The sequence below is a fragment of the Prunus dulcis genome, chromosome 3, assembly GCF_902201215.1.
Source record: "Prunus dulcis chromosome 3, ALMONDv2, whole genome shotgun sequence".
In the NCBI taxonomy this organism is placed as follows: Eukaryota; Viridiplantae; Streptophyta; class Magnoliopsida; order Rosales; family Rosaceae; genus Prunus; species Prunus dulcis.
The window spans coordinates 1,649,982-1,666,329 of record NC_047652.1 but is presented as its reverse complement, the minus strand read 5'-3'; the positions used below and the strand labels follow the sequence as shown (position 1 = coordinate 1,666,329).

The window sequence follows — 16,348 nt, the reverse complement described above, 5'->3', positions numbered from 1 at the left end:
CTTGACTACCAAAAGTTTACAATCCCAGTCTTTAGGTGTGATTGGATAGATAGTTCTGGTCTTGTAATCGACGAACTTGGATTTACCCTTGTAGATTTGAGTAAAATTGGACATAGGAATGACCAATTTGTTTTGGCTTCTCAAGTCAAACAAATATTTTTTTTTGACGACCCGATGCATCGTGGTTGGTCGGTAGTTTTATCAATGCCTAATAGAGAATATAATGATGTTATTGGTGATGAAGTCTTAGGTGATGTGATAATTGAGTGTGAGCCATTTACTAGAGGGATGCCAAATGTTGACACATTTGATGAGCTGGTGGGTGAGTTAGGTGGTCAAAATATTCGAGATGGGTGTGAAGATATATGGATTGAATGATGCTTATGTAATTGGCAGTGTATGACATTCATTTTATAATATATTGTAATGTGATTTCTTCACTTTCATTATACAGGTTTTGGCCACAAAACAATCAGTGCAAAAAATACTGGATCCAGATTACATCATTAGATTCCGCATAAAAAACCTCTGTTCAAATAAAACACGACGTTATGTTTGACCATTTATTCAACATATTTACCGACGTCTTAAAGCAACGTAACAATGAAGAACCACGACACTATTGTGAAGCAATTATTCAGGATATCACGTCGGGGAAGGATTAAGAACCGCCATGTAATCCAAAATAACACGACTCCAATCCCATAATACCGACGTCTAAAAATGAGATTAAATATCTGAACATTAATTTAGAACCGACGTGGTTTAATAAATGCGTCGTAAATAATGACGTTGTTTATAAGTTCAACGTCGTCTACATTAATAAGTACGTCGTGAGTAATGAATACATATAAATACAACGTCGACTATATAAATTACACCGACGTTGTTTCGCATTTCAACGTCAACTACATAAATACATACGTCGTAAATAATGACACTGACAACTATATCCCCGTCATCTTTTTTAGAAAAATCGAAGTGGAAAACTTATTTCACGACGGTCTTTTGTAAATAAGAGACGTAGTATTTTTCATTAACGTCGTCTTCTCATGTATTTAAAGATGTCATATTTTTTCTTGTCGTGAAAATTATATTTAACGGCGTATTGTTTTAGTTATCGTCGTTGTATGTCTATATTGCGGCCTTGTTCTTCTAATATGTGTCATATTTTTCCTTTTTAACGCCGGTGATTTGTTTTTGTTGGTCGTCTATTCTCATCCTCGACTATTTTTTAAAACTTATGAAGACTAAACACGTCTGTTTTTATTTTTTTTCGACGTTGTTTTATTTAACAACGTCTAATATTTATCGTCGTTGTTTGTTTCTGAAAATAGGACGTAAAAATTTTGTAATACGACTCTCATATATTAGTAACCGACGTTGTTTGTTATTTCAACGTCTAGTCTATAAATACATACGTCGTAAATAATGACACTGACAACTATTTCCACGTCATCTTTTATAGAAAAATTGAAGTGGAAAATGTATTATACGACGGCTGTTTTTATATAGTCGACGTAGTAGGAATCAATAACGTCGTCTTCTAATGTTCTTAAAGGCGTCATTTTTTTGTTGTCGTGAAAATTATATTTAACGGCGTCTTCTTTTAAGTTTCGTCGTTGTATGTCTATCTTGCGGCCTTGTTCTGTTAATATGTGTCATATTTTTCCTTTTTAACGACGGTTTTTTTAGATAGTTGGTCGTCTATTCTCATCCCGACTTCTTTTTTCGTTCTTTTTGCAGTACAAAGACGTCGTTTTGTGTTTGTTGATGACGTTGTATATTTTAACAACGACGATGATTTAGCGTCGTGGTTTATGATGGAAAAGATGACGGTGGATTCCACGACCACTGAAAATCTTAATACACGACGGTGATTTACCGTCGTCTTTTTGCTTTTTTGTAGTAGTGCTAACTAAATACTGTGTGACAACCTAGGAGAAGTAACCGGCATATAGTTGACTTTCAATACTCCCCCTCAAGCTGGATCAAGAGGATTGATTGATCCAAGCTTGGAAAGGAGCCGTTGGAACTAAGTTGTAGGTAAGGCTTTGGTAAATATATCAGCAAGTTGATCATAACTTCGAGTGTACTGTGTTTGAATCACTTTGGATTGAACTTGAGTGCGAATATAATGGCAGTCGACTTCGATATGCTTAGTCCTTTCATGAAAGACTGGATTAGAGGAGATGTGGAGCACTGCTTGATTGTCACAGAAGAGAAACATGGAAATTGCAAACCTTCAGCAAGAAGGTAAGTCATTTGTTCAACTTCTTAGAGATTTGAAAAACAAGTGGAATGAGCTCGAGGTGTACCGCCCACACATCACAAATGCTGCTGTGCTTTTGAAAAGAGCCGAATAAGATAAAAAATTTCAGTTATTATCAAGCTTAGACTCAACATATGAAGATCTTCGCAGTCACATTCTTATGAATTTTGAGCTGCCTCCTTTACAAGTGTTTGTGCTACAATTCAACGAGAAGAGGTACATAGAAAGGGCATGAACATTGAAACCAAGACAAATATTTCTGAAACTAGATCATATATGTCGAATCACAAACACACTAAGGAGAAAGTATACAAAGGCAAGAGGCTAGATTTGAAGTGCAGCTATTGCAACAACACTGGTCATGTGAAGGAGAGATGTTGGATCCTTCACTCTGAATTGAAGCCTCTCAAGTTTATCAAGGACAAAAAAGACACTCAGAAGAAATTTCAGACTTTACTTTCTAAGGCTAATCATGCAACGTCTTCAAACAATGGACTTCGAAGCTTCACGTCCAATCCCGCTGATCTTATCAATGAATTTGCTTCTTATATTTAGAAAACGAAAGGGAGTAATGACAGTGAAGGAGTAAGCAATGTGGGAAAGGAGAACTCAACAGCCTTGCTTGGCAAATTTGCTGAATTTCTTGCTGAAACTCAAAACCTTTCCTCTAAAGAAACCTCAGGTACCCTGAATGCTTTTTATACTGCTCTAAATGTTAGTAAAGTGCATGATTTTTGGGACATGATTTTTGGAGTAATATAAAAATAAATGAAAATAAAAAGACAAAGGTATTTACTTAAATGTTGAAAATGGAAATAAGGTAATTTGTGCACCATCACCAGCTGAGCAAAATGGCAATTTGAAGCACCCACAATAGTTTTTTGGGCAAGGGGAAGGTGCAGTTGCACCTCCTTGTGCTTTAATAGATTCGCCACTAATTAAATTGGTCATATTTGAAAACATTTGGATATAAATTGATGAAATTAAAACCTCAAAATCTATATTGAAAATGACCCCAAACTATGAGGGATCTTTTGTTGTTACCCGCTATACTTTTCTACCTTGTCACTCTCAAGATTTGCCCACCCTAGTTTTAAGTTTGGTGTGGTTCTGATTTCACTAGGCATGGGGCCATCTAGTAACAAAACATTTCTACACCTCATAAACAACTAGAATAGGGATAGTCTCTCATACAAGTGGTAAGAAATTTGCCAAGTCTCATACCACTAGATCACCGCGTTGCGATTCCCCTATGTATATAAGAGTTTCTCTTCGTTACGATTGTCCCACGTATATAAGAGTTTGTCTTGGTAACTAGACCAACGAGAAATAGAGATCCTAATAATAAGCTTTCTACAATTTATATTTTCATTGACAGGTTTACTTATAAGTCATGAGAATCAGAAAAAAGAGAATGTGAGTTCCATTTTCGACTTCTCATGCGTTTACTTACACATATAATAATAGCAGTTGATTTAATTCTCATTATGCTTGTAACTTAAAGACTAGTTGCAAATCATTAGATTGTCTTATCACTAGATAACAATTTGCACTAAATATGGACCCTAATCGCATGCACATACATACTTTCAATTTTAATCTTGAGCTGACCAAGTTTTGCGATGAGAAACGGTTGAAGAACTTCGATGGTGATGTTGAGGAACGAGATAAAAAGTATAAAGTAATAAACTGAAGGGGAAGAGAGATGAGAGATAGAGGCGAAGAATGATTGCACAGACCAAGATAATCTGTTCTTGTATTATCAGCTGTATATATGGTGTACACGGGTTAGACTTTCTCAAGTCTATTTCCAGAAGGCAAGTAATATAAGGTAAGTATAATTAATCTCATATATTACAGAATCAATTGTAAACTAATTCCTAGCTGGGATGAAGCTGATCTTGTGATGGGGAGTCTGTCAATGCTAATTGAATGGGATTGACTAATTTCATGGAATGGGCAGATTGTGTGGAATCATGATATGTATCATGATTCTCTTTACCCTCCAGCAAGCGCAACGGAGCAACGTGAAGATTAAGCTTGGATTTAAGAAGAGAAAACCGATCACGATTAAGACCTTTAGTGAATATGTCAGCAAGTTGATGAGAGGAGGGAACGTAGAGAGTATGAAGTGCTTTCCGAGCAACGAGTTCGCGGACAAAGTGATAGTCAATCTCAACGTGTCGTGTGCGAGCATGGAAAATAGGATTGGCAGCCATATAGATTGTAGAAATATTATCAACATATATGCATGGGGCAAAACGAAGGGGAATGCCAAGTTCACGAAACAAGTAACCAAACCATCGGATTTCAGCGGCAGTATTGGCAAGAGCTCGATATTCGGCTTCAGTGCTAGAGCGAGAAACAGTAGACTGTTTCTTGGCAGTCCATGTGAGAAGATTAGGACCGAGAAAGATACAAGCACCAGTGGTAGAGCGGCGATCATCAACTGAACCAGCCCAATCAGCATCCGAGAAGCTCCGTAAAGTGAAATCATTAGACTTGTGAAAGATGAGCCCTTGCTCAAGCGTGCCTTTAATATACCGGAAAATGCGCTTGACAACTTGAAGATGGGAAGTGCGAGGGTTGTGCATAAACTGACACACTTGGTTGACGGCAAAAGAAATATCAGGCCGTGACAAGGTAAGATACTGAAGGCCACCCACCATACTGCGATAGTTGGATGGATCAGGCAAGGGATCACCATCCATACAAGACAATCGAGTGTCAGAGGGCAATGGTGTAGGACATGATTTGCACTCAGTCATATTAAACCGTTTCAATAAATCAACCACATACCTTGTCTGAGAGAGAAACAAATTGTTAGAAAACCGATTAATTTCCATGCCTAGGAAAAAATTGAGCTCACCCATTCTTCTACTGTCGAAAGTGGAACATAATGTATCAATAAACTGATGGACACTCTGGGGTTCAGACCCAGTAACAATGATATCATCCACATACACGAGAACATACATCGTGCAAGAAGAAGAGCGGCGAATAAATAGGGAAGCATCAGAGTGGCTGTGAACAAATCGCTGAGCAAGAAGAAAGGTACTAAGGCTTTGGAACCAAGCCCGAGGTGCCTGTTTGAGGCCATAGAGAGCCTTATGAAGGTGACAAACATATTGAGGACGAGAGGAATCATGAAAGCCAGGGGGTTGTTTCATGTACACCTCTTCTTGCAAGTACCCATTCAAGAAAGCATTGCGAACATCAAGTTGCTGAAGTGACCAATTATAAGAAACAGCAAGAGATAAAATAGTGCGAATAGTGGCTGGTTTGACTACCGGACTAAATGTTTCTTCATAATCAAAGCCTTCTTTTTGATTGAATCCCTTGGCAACAAGGCGAGCCTTATATCGGTCAATCGAGCCATCTGCTTTCCGTTTAACTTTGAAGACCCACTTGCATCCCACAATATTCATACATGAGGTTGCAGGAACTAAGGACCATGTCTGATTCCTCATGAGGGCATCATATTCATCCTTCATGGCAGCTTGCCAGTGGGAGGATTGGGAAGCCTGGGTGAAACTTGTTGGTTCAATGGACATGGGATCAGAATACTCGGCAAGTAGAGCATGAGGTAAGGGATGAGGGCTAGTCTTAGAGTAGAGCGGTTTTGTTTCAGGACCGAAAGGAATGATGGAGTTGAGAGACTTGAAATTTTGGGGAGGATTTGGTGTATCTGGAGAATTGGGAAAAATAAATGGGTCAATAGGTGAAGAATGAGGAGTTGATTCAGAGGGTAGGTTAGTGAAGAGCATGTGGGATGAGGCAGTGTACGGTGATGGGGTTGTGGAGTTTGGTGATTTAGGGTTTGTAGATTTTGGTGATGGAGAAGCCAATTCACAGGGCGGGTGCATGGATTTTGGTGATGGTGATGAGGAAGGACTCGTAGGTGAAAGGGTGCGTGGGTCAGATAGAGAGGAAATTGCTTGGGTGTTGTATTGTGTGAGAACGAGCCAGGCGGGCTAGATGAGGTAGTTGACGGTGATGGGCTTTGGGGAGTATTGTTGGGTAGGGAATCTGGAATTTGAATTTGTGGGGAGTAGGTGCTGGGCCCTAGATCAGATTAGGTTATAAGTGTGGCCTGATCGGGAGGAGGGATAGAATGAAGTCCACCAGAGTGCAATGGAGATGTATTCTGGGGCTGCTTGTAAGGAAAACTAGTCTCATCAAAAGTCACGTTCCGGGATATATAAATGCGACCTGAAAAGGGATCAAGACAACGATAACCTTTATAGTGATCATCATAGCCAATAAACACACATGGAATAGATTTAAAGGATAACTTATGCTTGTTGTATGGCACCATGTGAGGAAAGCAGGCACACCCAAAACTTTTGAGAAATTTATAATCCGGTGGACGATGAAGTAATTTCTCATAAGGAGATAGGTTGTCAAGCTGAGGAGTTGGTAAGCGATTGATCAGAAAAACCGCAGTTGAGAAGGCTTCAACCCAAAAGCTAGAGGGCAAACGAGATTGGGCAAGCAAGCAGAGGCCCATTGCAACAATGTGGCGATGTTTCCTTTCCACCACCCCATTTTGTTGGGGAGTGTATGGACAGGAGATCTGATGCGAGATGCCATGATCACTTAAAAAATTCATGAATAATCTGCTGGTAAATTCACCACCACCATCAATCTGTAACTGTTGAATTTTGGAGCTAAACCGATTTTCCACCATTTTTTTGAAGGGAATAAATGTTGTAAGAACATCTGATTTCTTTGCCAAAGGATATAACCAAGTGAACCGAGTGTTATCATCGACAATGGACAAATAATAACGATATCCAAAATTTGAGGAAACAGGTGCAGGGCCCCACAAGTCAAGGTGTAAAAGTGCTAATGGAGATTGAGCATGAAACTTTCTGTATTCAAAAGGCAAACGACATGATTTTCCCAATGGACAAATATGGCAATGTTTATTTGATAGAAGTGCACCATCAAGTGGTAACTGGTACTTATTCAATAATGTAGAAAAAACTGAATGAGATGGATGTCCAAGTCGTGCATGCCACACGTCCTGTGTTGTGCGCTCTCCATAGAATGCAATCTGACAAGCAATATGCGAGGCTGTCTGAATATGATAAAGGCCATTAGAACTACTGCCAGTAAGGAGTACCGTCCCCGTCTTGTTGTCCTTGACACAAAAACCATTAGCATCCAACTCAAAGAAACAATCATTATCACGACAGACACATCGAATAGATATCAAATTTTTTTGAATTGCAGGCACACACAATACTTCATTAAGTTCTAAGGACTTATGCAACCCAGTTAATTGTGTATGGCCAATATGTGTGATTGCTAACTGATTCCCATGTCCAACAACAATTGTATCAGTACCTGTGTAAGGTTGGGCATGTGGTGGAGAAGTTGGGTCCGCTGTCATGTGGTGGGTAGCACCAGAATCAAGCACCAATTGAGATTCGCCACATCATGAGTTGATTGAGATGGATTTGAGGTATTTTCTGCCATGTATGCATGAGGCCTACGGTCTGGGTAGAAACGGGCTATGTGGCCTGGCTTATCACATCTAAAACATATGACATCAGCCCGCTGGGTATTTGGGGAATTTCCATGTGGCGTTGGAAGAAGTGGAGGGCGTCCATCAGTAAGAGTTGCATGAGAAGATTGTGACCAGTGGAGTTTGGACTTGCCAATACAACCAGAACCAATAAAGCTTGTTCTAGTTGGGCATATTTTTTCTTTTGTTCATTTATGTAACCGCTGAAGAATATTTAATAATCTACGCATATATTATATATATATAAATATATAAATATATTGTATCTTACTTATACACACATGTATCATGTATGAGGCACAAGGCTTCAACTCTAAAGTAAATGAATATGAGTTTTCCTTGTAACTGATACTTCACTACATTCTGCTCTTCAACTCTATTCACTTCATTCCTGCATGAACACCCTAGAAATGAAATAACAGATTAGGGCAAATTTTGAAATATATAACCAAATTCCAGATTTCACCAATTGAATCTTTATTAGATGACTTCGTACTCTGCCTCACAGAATTTCTACTTTTAAGACTCTTGAAGCGTTTCTGGACTCGTCTCATCTTTTAGCCGTGGAGAGCGAGAAAGTATAGAATTCACTGCAGCAAAGACTAGAACTGAAGAGCAGCATTTGCAGGTTGCAGTCTACAGTTGAAGATGTTAAGGGCAAACCTTCAAGAGTGTCAATGGCTTCTTCTGATATCACCTTGTCTCCCACTCCTTGGTAAGATCCCTGTTTTTACCTTTAACCCAGCCACTTGAGAGTTTATGACTCTTCATGGTTGTTGCTTCATTTGTCGTTAAATAACCAATGTTCATTATACTTGAACGCCAAGCAAGAAACCCTATTGGATCTCATCACTGTGTTCATCAGTAGGACACGTAGTTGCGCCATCATGAAACCCTATTAGATGATAACCTTTTAACAATTTTTGAATCTTAGTACTCCAAGACACATAATTGGTGCCATCCAACTAAGAGACAAAGTCACCAAATTTCCCAGGTGTTCCAAATTAGGGCCCCAAAATTCCCAAATTGGATCACACAATAGCAACTTACAAGTTAGAGCCTCAAATTCACCAATTGACAACTACTTCAACCTTCTTAACTCAGAACAAGGATCTCGCACCGATCAAAAGACCAGAAATGGAATCAACTTAATATATGAAAACATATGATGCTGTAAATGTAACATGTACATGTGAAGAACACATTACATAGGAGAGAAATCCATGATGAGCTCGAAGAAGCAAAAAGTAAACAAAAAGGAGAAAAACTCAGCCCAGAGTCACACGCGAAACAGGATCTCAGATGCTGTGTTACAGCTCTAATACTAATACCATGGTAGAAACCATTGTGCCACATCAAATCACTGTAATTCACAATCAATCAATTACAAATAGAGAACAAATATCAAGAATAGTAAAGAAGAAAAGCAGGAGAGAGCAGAAGGGTTAGAATGGGCAGGGAAAAGCCTTATTTATATATTTATTATTAATAAAATTTATTATCAACTCTGACAAAGAATATTTAAAATACATGCTTAAAAGTAAAGCTGATATCCAAAACCAAATATAAAGAGAATATTCACCCCCTTCTATTTTAATAGGCTGCATAAATAACTCATTAACTTTTAAACTGTTCTTCCTTTACTTAATGGCGTTAAGCAGACAACACTCTTCGTATATACGTACATACACGTAGATTAGTCTACACGACTACACATAGAGAGGCTTTGGAACCATATTGCAGTATTCTGCAAGAGCCCAAATTGGGATAGAATTCCTGTATGCTGCGTAGTTTAACATGGCATTCCTCATGAAAACTCCCATCACTTCCTGTCATGAGAAAACGAAAATAAACAAAAGATGAGCAACCTGTAGCTAGTAGTAATTAAACAATATCCTTTTTACTTTTTCCTCGGTGAAGGAGAAAATACTTCCTCATCACCGGATGTATATGATAAGAGAAATAGACTCATGGTTGTATACAACCCGGTAAGACTTAAGATTTTCTCATGCTGCAGCATAAATGGTGTTTTAGAATGGTACCTGCTGGGGGAAATCGCCATTTTCCAATTGAGAATTGATCAACATCTTTGCAGCTTGGTGAATAGGAGTAGGGTCTCTCTCCGCCTATTGCATAAATAAAAAATATAAACAAGAAAACTTAGAAATTGGGAGAGAAATATGCAAAAGTAAAAGAACTGAGGAAGTGGCTGGCACATAGCTAGGTGTAAATATTCATGTGCTAACCTGTCCACCATGAATTAAACCCATTAATCCCATTGCAGTCTGCACCAAATTGGATCGGTCTCCTTCAAGAGGTGTATAGACCTGTGTAACCAATTCAAGAGATTAATTTTAGTTTACTCTGAAGAGAGAATATATTTACTAATGAATCTCAGAACAACTAGGCGCACGGTATAAATTGAGCTGCATGTGCTAGTGTGCTATGAGTATTTTGGGAATAGACCAACAAAGCCTCAACATATTTCATGTAAAGGGGGAAAGAAAAGAAAAAGAAAGAGAAAGTATACCTTGTTTGTACAAGAAATGTAGCTCTCTCCCCATCCACCATCATCTCTCTGAGTTTTGAGTAAAAATTCAACACCTCGGCGTATAGCCTCACAATTATTGTAAGTCTTGCCAGCAGCCTCTAACCCTCTGATTGCAAACCATGTTCCATAAATGAAGCAGATTCCCCAGTTTCCATACCTGTGATAATTATTGCCTCTTTGGTTTATTTCTCTAACACAAGAACATAAGTTTGCTTAACATAATCTGATCTAAGGCAAGCATACCATGACCCATCAGGATTTTGTATGTCTTCAATGAACCCTGCAGCAGTTGTGATGAAATTATCTATCTGTTTCTTTCTGTGGGCAGGGTATAACTTCCTAAACAAAGCTAATGCCCGGATTGAAGATGAGGTGCACTCAACGTGCCTGCATGACTCTTATGTTAGTCTTCAAGGAATGTATTCTAGAACTTAAGGAATTACAGAATGGAAAATGTTGGATCAAAAGTGTTACTCATATTCGATGACCAGATCCCCGAGAAATTCTATAGGGTTGAGCCACTGAAGGAGAAAATGAATACATGCATGTGATGATACACATTGAAACAATGGAGATATTAAAATTCTTTGATCACTTAAAGGGATTTTTCTTACTTACCTCCAACCATTTTGGAGCTCCTGCAGGTTCCCAGGCTGATACACCACCATTTGGACTCTGGTTTAAATCATAGAATGGAGATCATTAATACCATTATGACAAAATAAAGGGACAGTAATGAGAAAATAAAATAACTACCTTCAGTAGTTATAAATTTCCCCATTTACAGATATACTACTTTTTATTCAATCTAATCCTCACCTGCAGAGAAAGTATGACATTGACAGCATCATATAAACGCTCAGGTTCTAGTTGTTCACCGACGAGTTGTGGTGGCAGCATCGATAACAACAAGCAACTCTGTGTGACATAACATGTGCTTGAGAAACATATACAATTGTAATGGCTCTAGCTTAACCCTCAGCTTGACAAAAATAATCACCTTCAAAGCTTCTGCAGTACAATCAGAAACTTGCCATCCATGGTCTTGATCAGAGAAAGTCCATCCTCCTTTAGAAATGTGGCGAAAATGGGCTAAAAAGTCACCAGAAGGATTATCCCTAACCTAGAATATTACAATCCAATGCATATTTTAGCCAACTTAAAATGCAAGGGGAGAAAGAAAAATGCTTGATGGTCCAAGTGAAAGGAAGAAGGAAAAGGGCTTTTATAGAACTTGTAAGTACAGAAACCTGAGATTTCTTAAGGAAGTCATGTCCTTTCTTAAGTACAGATCCAAGTTCATCATTCAGATTTGCAGCAAGCAAAGCTTGAATGGCAAAACTAGCATCCCACATCTGGCTACCAAAACTCTGCATATGAGTACAATGATTCAAAAACAGAACTTTTGTTGGCCAAATAGAAGTTCCAACCAAGAAGCTGAAATTAAAACCTGAAATATGCAAACAGCTAACCTGCATTTTCATTCCATCTTCTGCAACCCATATGAAATCTGCAATCCTTGCAAGATGCTTCTTGTAAGATTCTCCATTCGGATCTTCAGCCCAGCAAGCAAGCATATTTAATGGCTGCCAAATTCAAATAACGTTGCATTTTAAATAGCAGCAATGTGAATACGATTCTCATCTTATTAGTTTTTCTTCCATTATGATCTGATTACCTTTATCACAACTCCAATAGTAATGTATCGAGTATTCTCGTCTTCATAATGAATGTGTTTACTGGTTTCTTGAAGAGCCTTCTCTCTGAGCTTTTTGAAGGGCCAGCGAGTGAAAAGAGGCTCACAGATTGTGTGAAGACTATCCCACATCAAGGATTGTAACTTACCATGGGGATGGCAGTTATCCTCCTGCATTGAAAATTTTTTTTTTTTGAACATTCATCTTATGCATGCACAGAAATTTTTCAGTAACATCAAAATGTGGTGGTGTGGCACGAATCAAAAATATTAGGTGCATGCAAACCATGTAAACTCACTTTTGCACACAGATGGCGCACTTTGCTCCATTTAATTTCTTTGTAAGGTTCATTGTAGATTTCTTCTCTCAGTTGCAGAATGAGGGGTGTGATGGGGCCAACAAATCTTTTCCCATACAAATGTGACATAGGCAAGTAAGCCATGCGAGTATAGCAGAGTATTTTTGCTGCACATATGGAGTATCAAACAGAATGAAAAAGTTGCAAACCACAGAACTATCAGTGAATTCGCATTGAAGTCAAAGTTACATCCTTTGTACTTTACTACAATACTGTTTTCTGAGTTCAAACAGAAAAATTAAATTGGGCAAACCTGGATGAAAAGGGAGGAAAGATGGGCAGCTCCAGAGTTCTGGGGGAATAGGGTTGTTTCCCTCCCAATCATAGACACCGAGTATCTACAATCAAAGAAATTTAATCATTTGAGACAGTACTAATCTACAATAAGTTATTGGTGCATAAAATTCAGCATAAATGAATCACGCGTAAAGAAATGAAAAATGATAATCATATGATAAGAAGATTATAAGTCTGTTAGAAAAGATCATACTGCCATCCAAATCTTTCCCCAAGATGAAGAGTGTGTTGCACCACCATGATCAAGAATCCATTTCCTTGCTCTTGCACAAGCATTGTCTAGACCACCATCGGGTCCTTCGCCAAGTAGACGCATACAAATGTAGTTCAGAAGTGTACAAAACATCATACTATGGTCCTCCATGTGTAATCCCCACCCACCATCTTCGTTCTGCAACGTACAAATTTCTCTAGGCTGAACTGGTATCCTTATACATGATTAATTAATGTAGAAAACCATATAAATAATAACAATATGATTTTAACCTGGTGACAATACATGTACCAAAGCATTTCCTTACGGTGGTCTGCAGAGAAAACCATATTAAGATGGCCTGTAATATACAGGGCCATGACCTGCATTTTAAGGGAAGAAACAAAAGAGAAGATAAAAAAAGGGTGGTGATTTTCCCACTCCCGTTTTATCCATTTACACACCCAATATTTTTTTACTATAAGATAGAAGAGAGTGTAAGTGAACAAAAGAGGAATGAGAACATACAATTTTAAAAAAATGGAGTGTAAGTGAATAAAAGAAAGGGGAATTAATTCCTCCGAAACCCAGATGGCCAACTATATCAATTTCATCTACACATCATACTTTTGCAGTTAAGAGAATTAAAAAAACTTTGTTTTGGAAACAAATTTAAAGAGTTACAACTCACAACGGGAGGAGTATAAAACAAAGGACCAGTGGTTTCAGCGGGCCAATGGCCGTGTGGTGATTGCAAGGCAGACCAGTAGGCAACAGCCCTTTTCAATGCAGCGGTGGCTTTTTCATGTCTACATTCCTCATCATCATCTTCGATTTTAACTTGGGGAATTGTTTGCTTGAAATTTCTCTCTCTGTGAAGCTACATTTATTCGTTAAAGAAAAAGTTATTAGAAAGATGAAAAAAATGTAATCGAGTATAAAAACTTCAGTTTTATCCAGTAACATGATACATAATCCCCAAAAAAAATTGCCTATCTTGTTTGAACCAATTTTGATCCGGTTTTCGATTTTTCCAGTTTTGAATCGGATTATTATTATTATTATAAATTATTTTTTTATTCAAATTTCAACTAAAATTTTATTTTTTTGAACTTAAAAATTAACAAATGATCCAATTTCATAAATATAGTTTTTGATATTTGTGAAGAGAAATGAGAGAGAATTGAAGTACCATTTTAGCACAGACTCAATCACAACCATTGAAAGTGACTGAATCTAAAACATTGTGTGTCAAAAATGTGCGTCTCCCTATCTTGACTATATATATATAGAGATATTTAATGTGAAGTACCTGCATTCGCCAGAGGATTTCACTGGAGGCCTTGACCTTGTAACGATTGTTGTAAAAGTTTTGACGAGCCTCTTCAACCTCAGCTCGCTCTTGAGGTGTGCCTGCATGAGGATCAAACTCCCATGTCTGCCTTCCCACAAACTCGTTTGTGCTGAACAAGTAAGGGTCAACATTTTCACCCTCAGCTCCAAACTTGAGCTTCCACATTATTAATTCTTGATTATCTCAATTAATTTGACTGAGATCACTAGAGACTTATACTTATAAATTAATATTGTTGTACACTTCTTAATGAAGAACTACCAAAAAGCTTTTGGTTGGGAAATTTCTCAAGGGGTCTTAAACCATTTGCAATGCTTGCATTGTTTGTGATCCTCAGTATGAGAAGTCACCATATATATATATATATAGAAACTCCCCAACCCACTGGCTGATGGGATATATAGATTATTTTTAACAGACTCAACTTTGCCCAACTTCCTCAAGATCTATCTACCTAATTCTAGCTAAAAAGAAAGATTAGATTAGGGCTTCTTAGATATAGGTCGATTTTCATCAAGATGTAATGAATGCAATTCACACGCTTTCCTTTTTCAATTGCAGTCCACTGTTACCAAGTAAGCAATTAGGGCCAGTTTGGCATTGCTATGCTGTGAAAATAATTGATGTCAAATTTGCTGTGAGAGAAAACAGTTTGGCGTTTGGTACAACTTTTTGTTAAAAGTGTTGTTGGTACTGATTTCCGCATAATCAAAAAATGAAAGTACCTCATTAGCTGCTTTCCCTTATAGCTTTCTCTCACAACAATTTTTAACAATAATAAGTGATTTTCTCATAGTTTACCAAACAGGGCTGGGCTTTCTAATTTGTTTTAAAAATTACTTATCACTCAAAAATAAGCAATGCCAAATGGGCACTTAGTATGTCCATAAAATTTTAGGAATTTATAGTAAATGCCTACCATAAATGGAATTATATGAAAAAACTTTCCTAAAATTCACCATTTCTTTATATATGTATGTGTGTATGAGTTTCCTTATATATAAGGTATTTCCTTATATATGTGTTTCCTTATATATATATATATATGTACCTGCCTTAATAGTTTTTTCTTGAGTTTTCTTAAGAAATTTTTTTAAGCTTCCTATGTATATAGAATTTATGTATATCAGTTATTCTCTTATTCGGATATCATCACATTATTATAATGCGGATGCCATTATAAATTGAGAGGAAAGTAGTACATGGTGTCCCCATGATAATAACGTCCGGACGTCCGCATAGGAGAACACACGCACACATACTTACCTATCTTCTAGGTAATAGTTTTTTTCTTGGGTTTTCCAAAGCAATTTTTATGGAGTTTTATCTCAGTATACTCAAGTTGAGTACTTGTTATGGACGTGTGAGTTTCTTTTTCCCTTTTCTATAACATTTTAGATAGGTTACTTTTTTACTTTAATTATGAGTTTAAAGATCCATACCAAAGATATTATTATATGAGTTCAATTACCCAGACTACAGGCAATTACCCAGACTACAGGCAATTTCTGGGTATAATTATGAACACAAGAGTTGGCTTTTGGGCTAGAGGTAACTTATGGATTTAATTACCTAGAGTAGAGGTAATTTATGGTTTTAATGACCTGTATGCATAGGTACCTACTTTTAGCTGATCCAATGTGTACTCTAGCTAATGCTTATTCTATTAATAACGGAATTACCTCTAAAAGAAAAGGCACTCTTATAGTTATTGCCGCCGCTTAGTCTAAATAGAACATTTACAACTAAAACAACAAAAGATATTTTGTTAACTTGCCATATACGTCTGCTCCCTCACCAAATCCACCTACATTTTTCACCATTCTTCTTGGAAAAAAAAAAAAAAAAAAAAACCCACGATTATTTGTTCCATCAAAGTGGTATTGTTATAACTTTTGTTTTGTTTTGTTTTTGGTTGATCTTCTTCCTTTTGCTTTAAAATTTTATTGAATTAAAACTAATTTCTACTCCTCATGATCTAACAGAAATGAATGTGAATATACTGTATACCTTTGGTCGAACTCCCAAGGAGAACTATAATTTGAAGGACAAAGTTGTGTGGTCAAAATGTGCTTGTGTATGTAGTGCGCAAC

The 16,348-nt window shown here is 37.4% G+C and overlaps 1 protein-coding gene across 2 annotated transcripts; it reads right to left on the bottom strand.

Moving 5' to 3' along the window:
- Window positions 1-9,283: 9,283 nt before the first annotated feature.
- On the bottom strand, window positions 9,284-14,581 carry LOC117620929 (beta-amyrin synthase-like). 2 transcript variants are annotated; one of them, XM_034351186.1, is made up of 18 exons: window positions 14,214-14,581; window positions 13,593-13,781; window positions 13,195-13,284; window positions 12,902-13,099; window positions 12,665-12,749; window positions 12,352-12,518; window positions 12,035-12,223; window positions 11,829-11,942; window positions 11,607-11,726; window positions 11,357-11,479; window positions 11,176-11,274; window positions 10,975-11,031; window positions 10,831-10,877; window positions 10,600-10,743; window positions 10,336-10,513; window positions 10,052-10,132; window positions 9,848-9,931; window positions 9,284-9,634 (listed from the first exon to the last, which is right to left on the bottom strand). In XM_034351186.1, exons 1-18 carry the CDS (start codon window positions 14,418-14,420, stop codon window positions 9,515-9,517), a joined length of 2,292 nt encoding a protein of 763 aa, XP_034207077.1. In that variant the 5' UTR covers window positions 14,421-14,581; the 3' UTR covers window positions 9,284-9,514. The 2 variants fall into 2 exon arrangements, with proteins under 2 accessions (XP_034207077.1, XP_034207079.1); XM_034351188.1 differs by having other exon boundaries at window positions 12,352-12,457; window positions 12,661-12,749; window positions 14,214-14,420.
- Between the last annotated feature and the right edge of the window lie 1,767 nt (window positions 14,582-16,348).

Excerpts from the sequence above, each read along its gene's own strand:
- LOC117620929 (XM_034351186.1), bottom strand. The coding sequence starts at position 14,420 with ATGTGGAAGCTCAAGTTTGGAGCTGAGGGTGAAAATGTTGACCCTTAC. Across the intron at positions 13,285-13,592 it reads TGTTTTATACTCCTCCCGTT|GTCATGGCCCTGTATATTAC; the intron begins GTGAGTTGTAAC and ends CTTAAAATGCAG. Across the intron at positions 11,275-11,356 it reads GTACTGCAGAAGCTTTGAAG|AGTTGCTTGTTGTTATCGAT; the intron begins GTGATTATTTTT and ends TATGTCACACAG.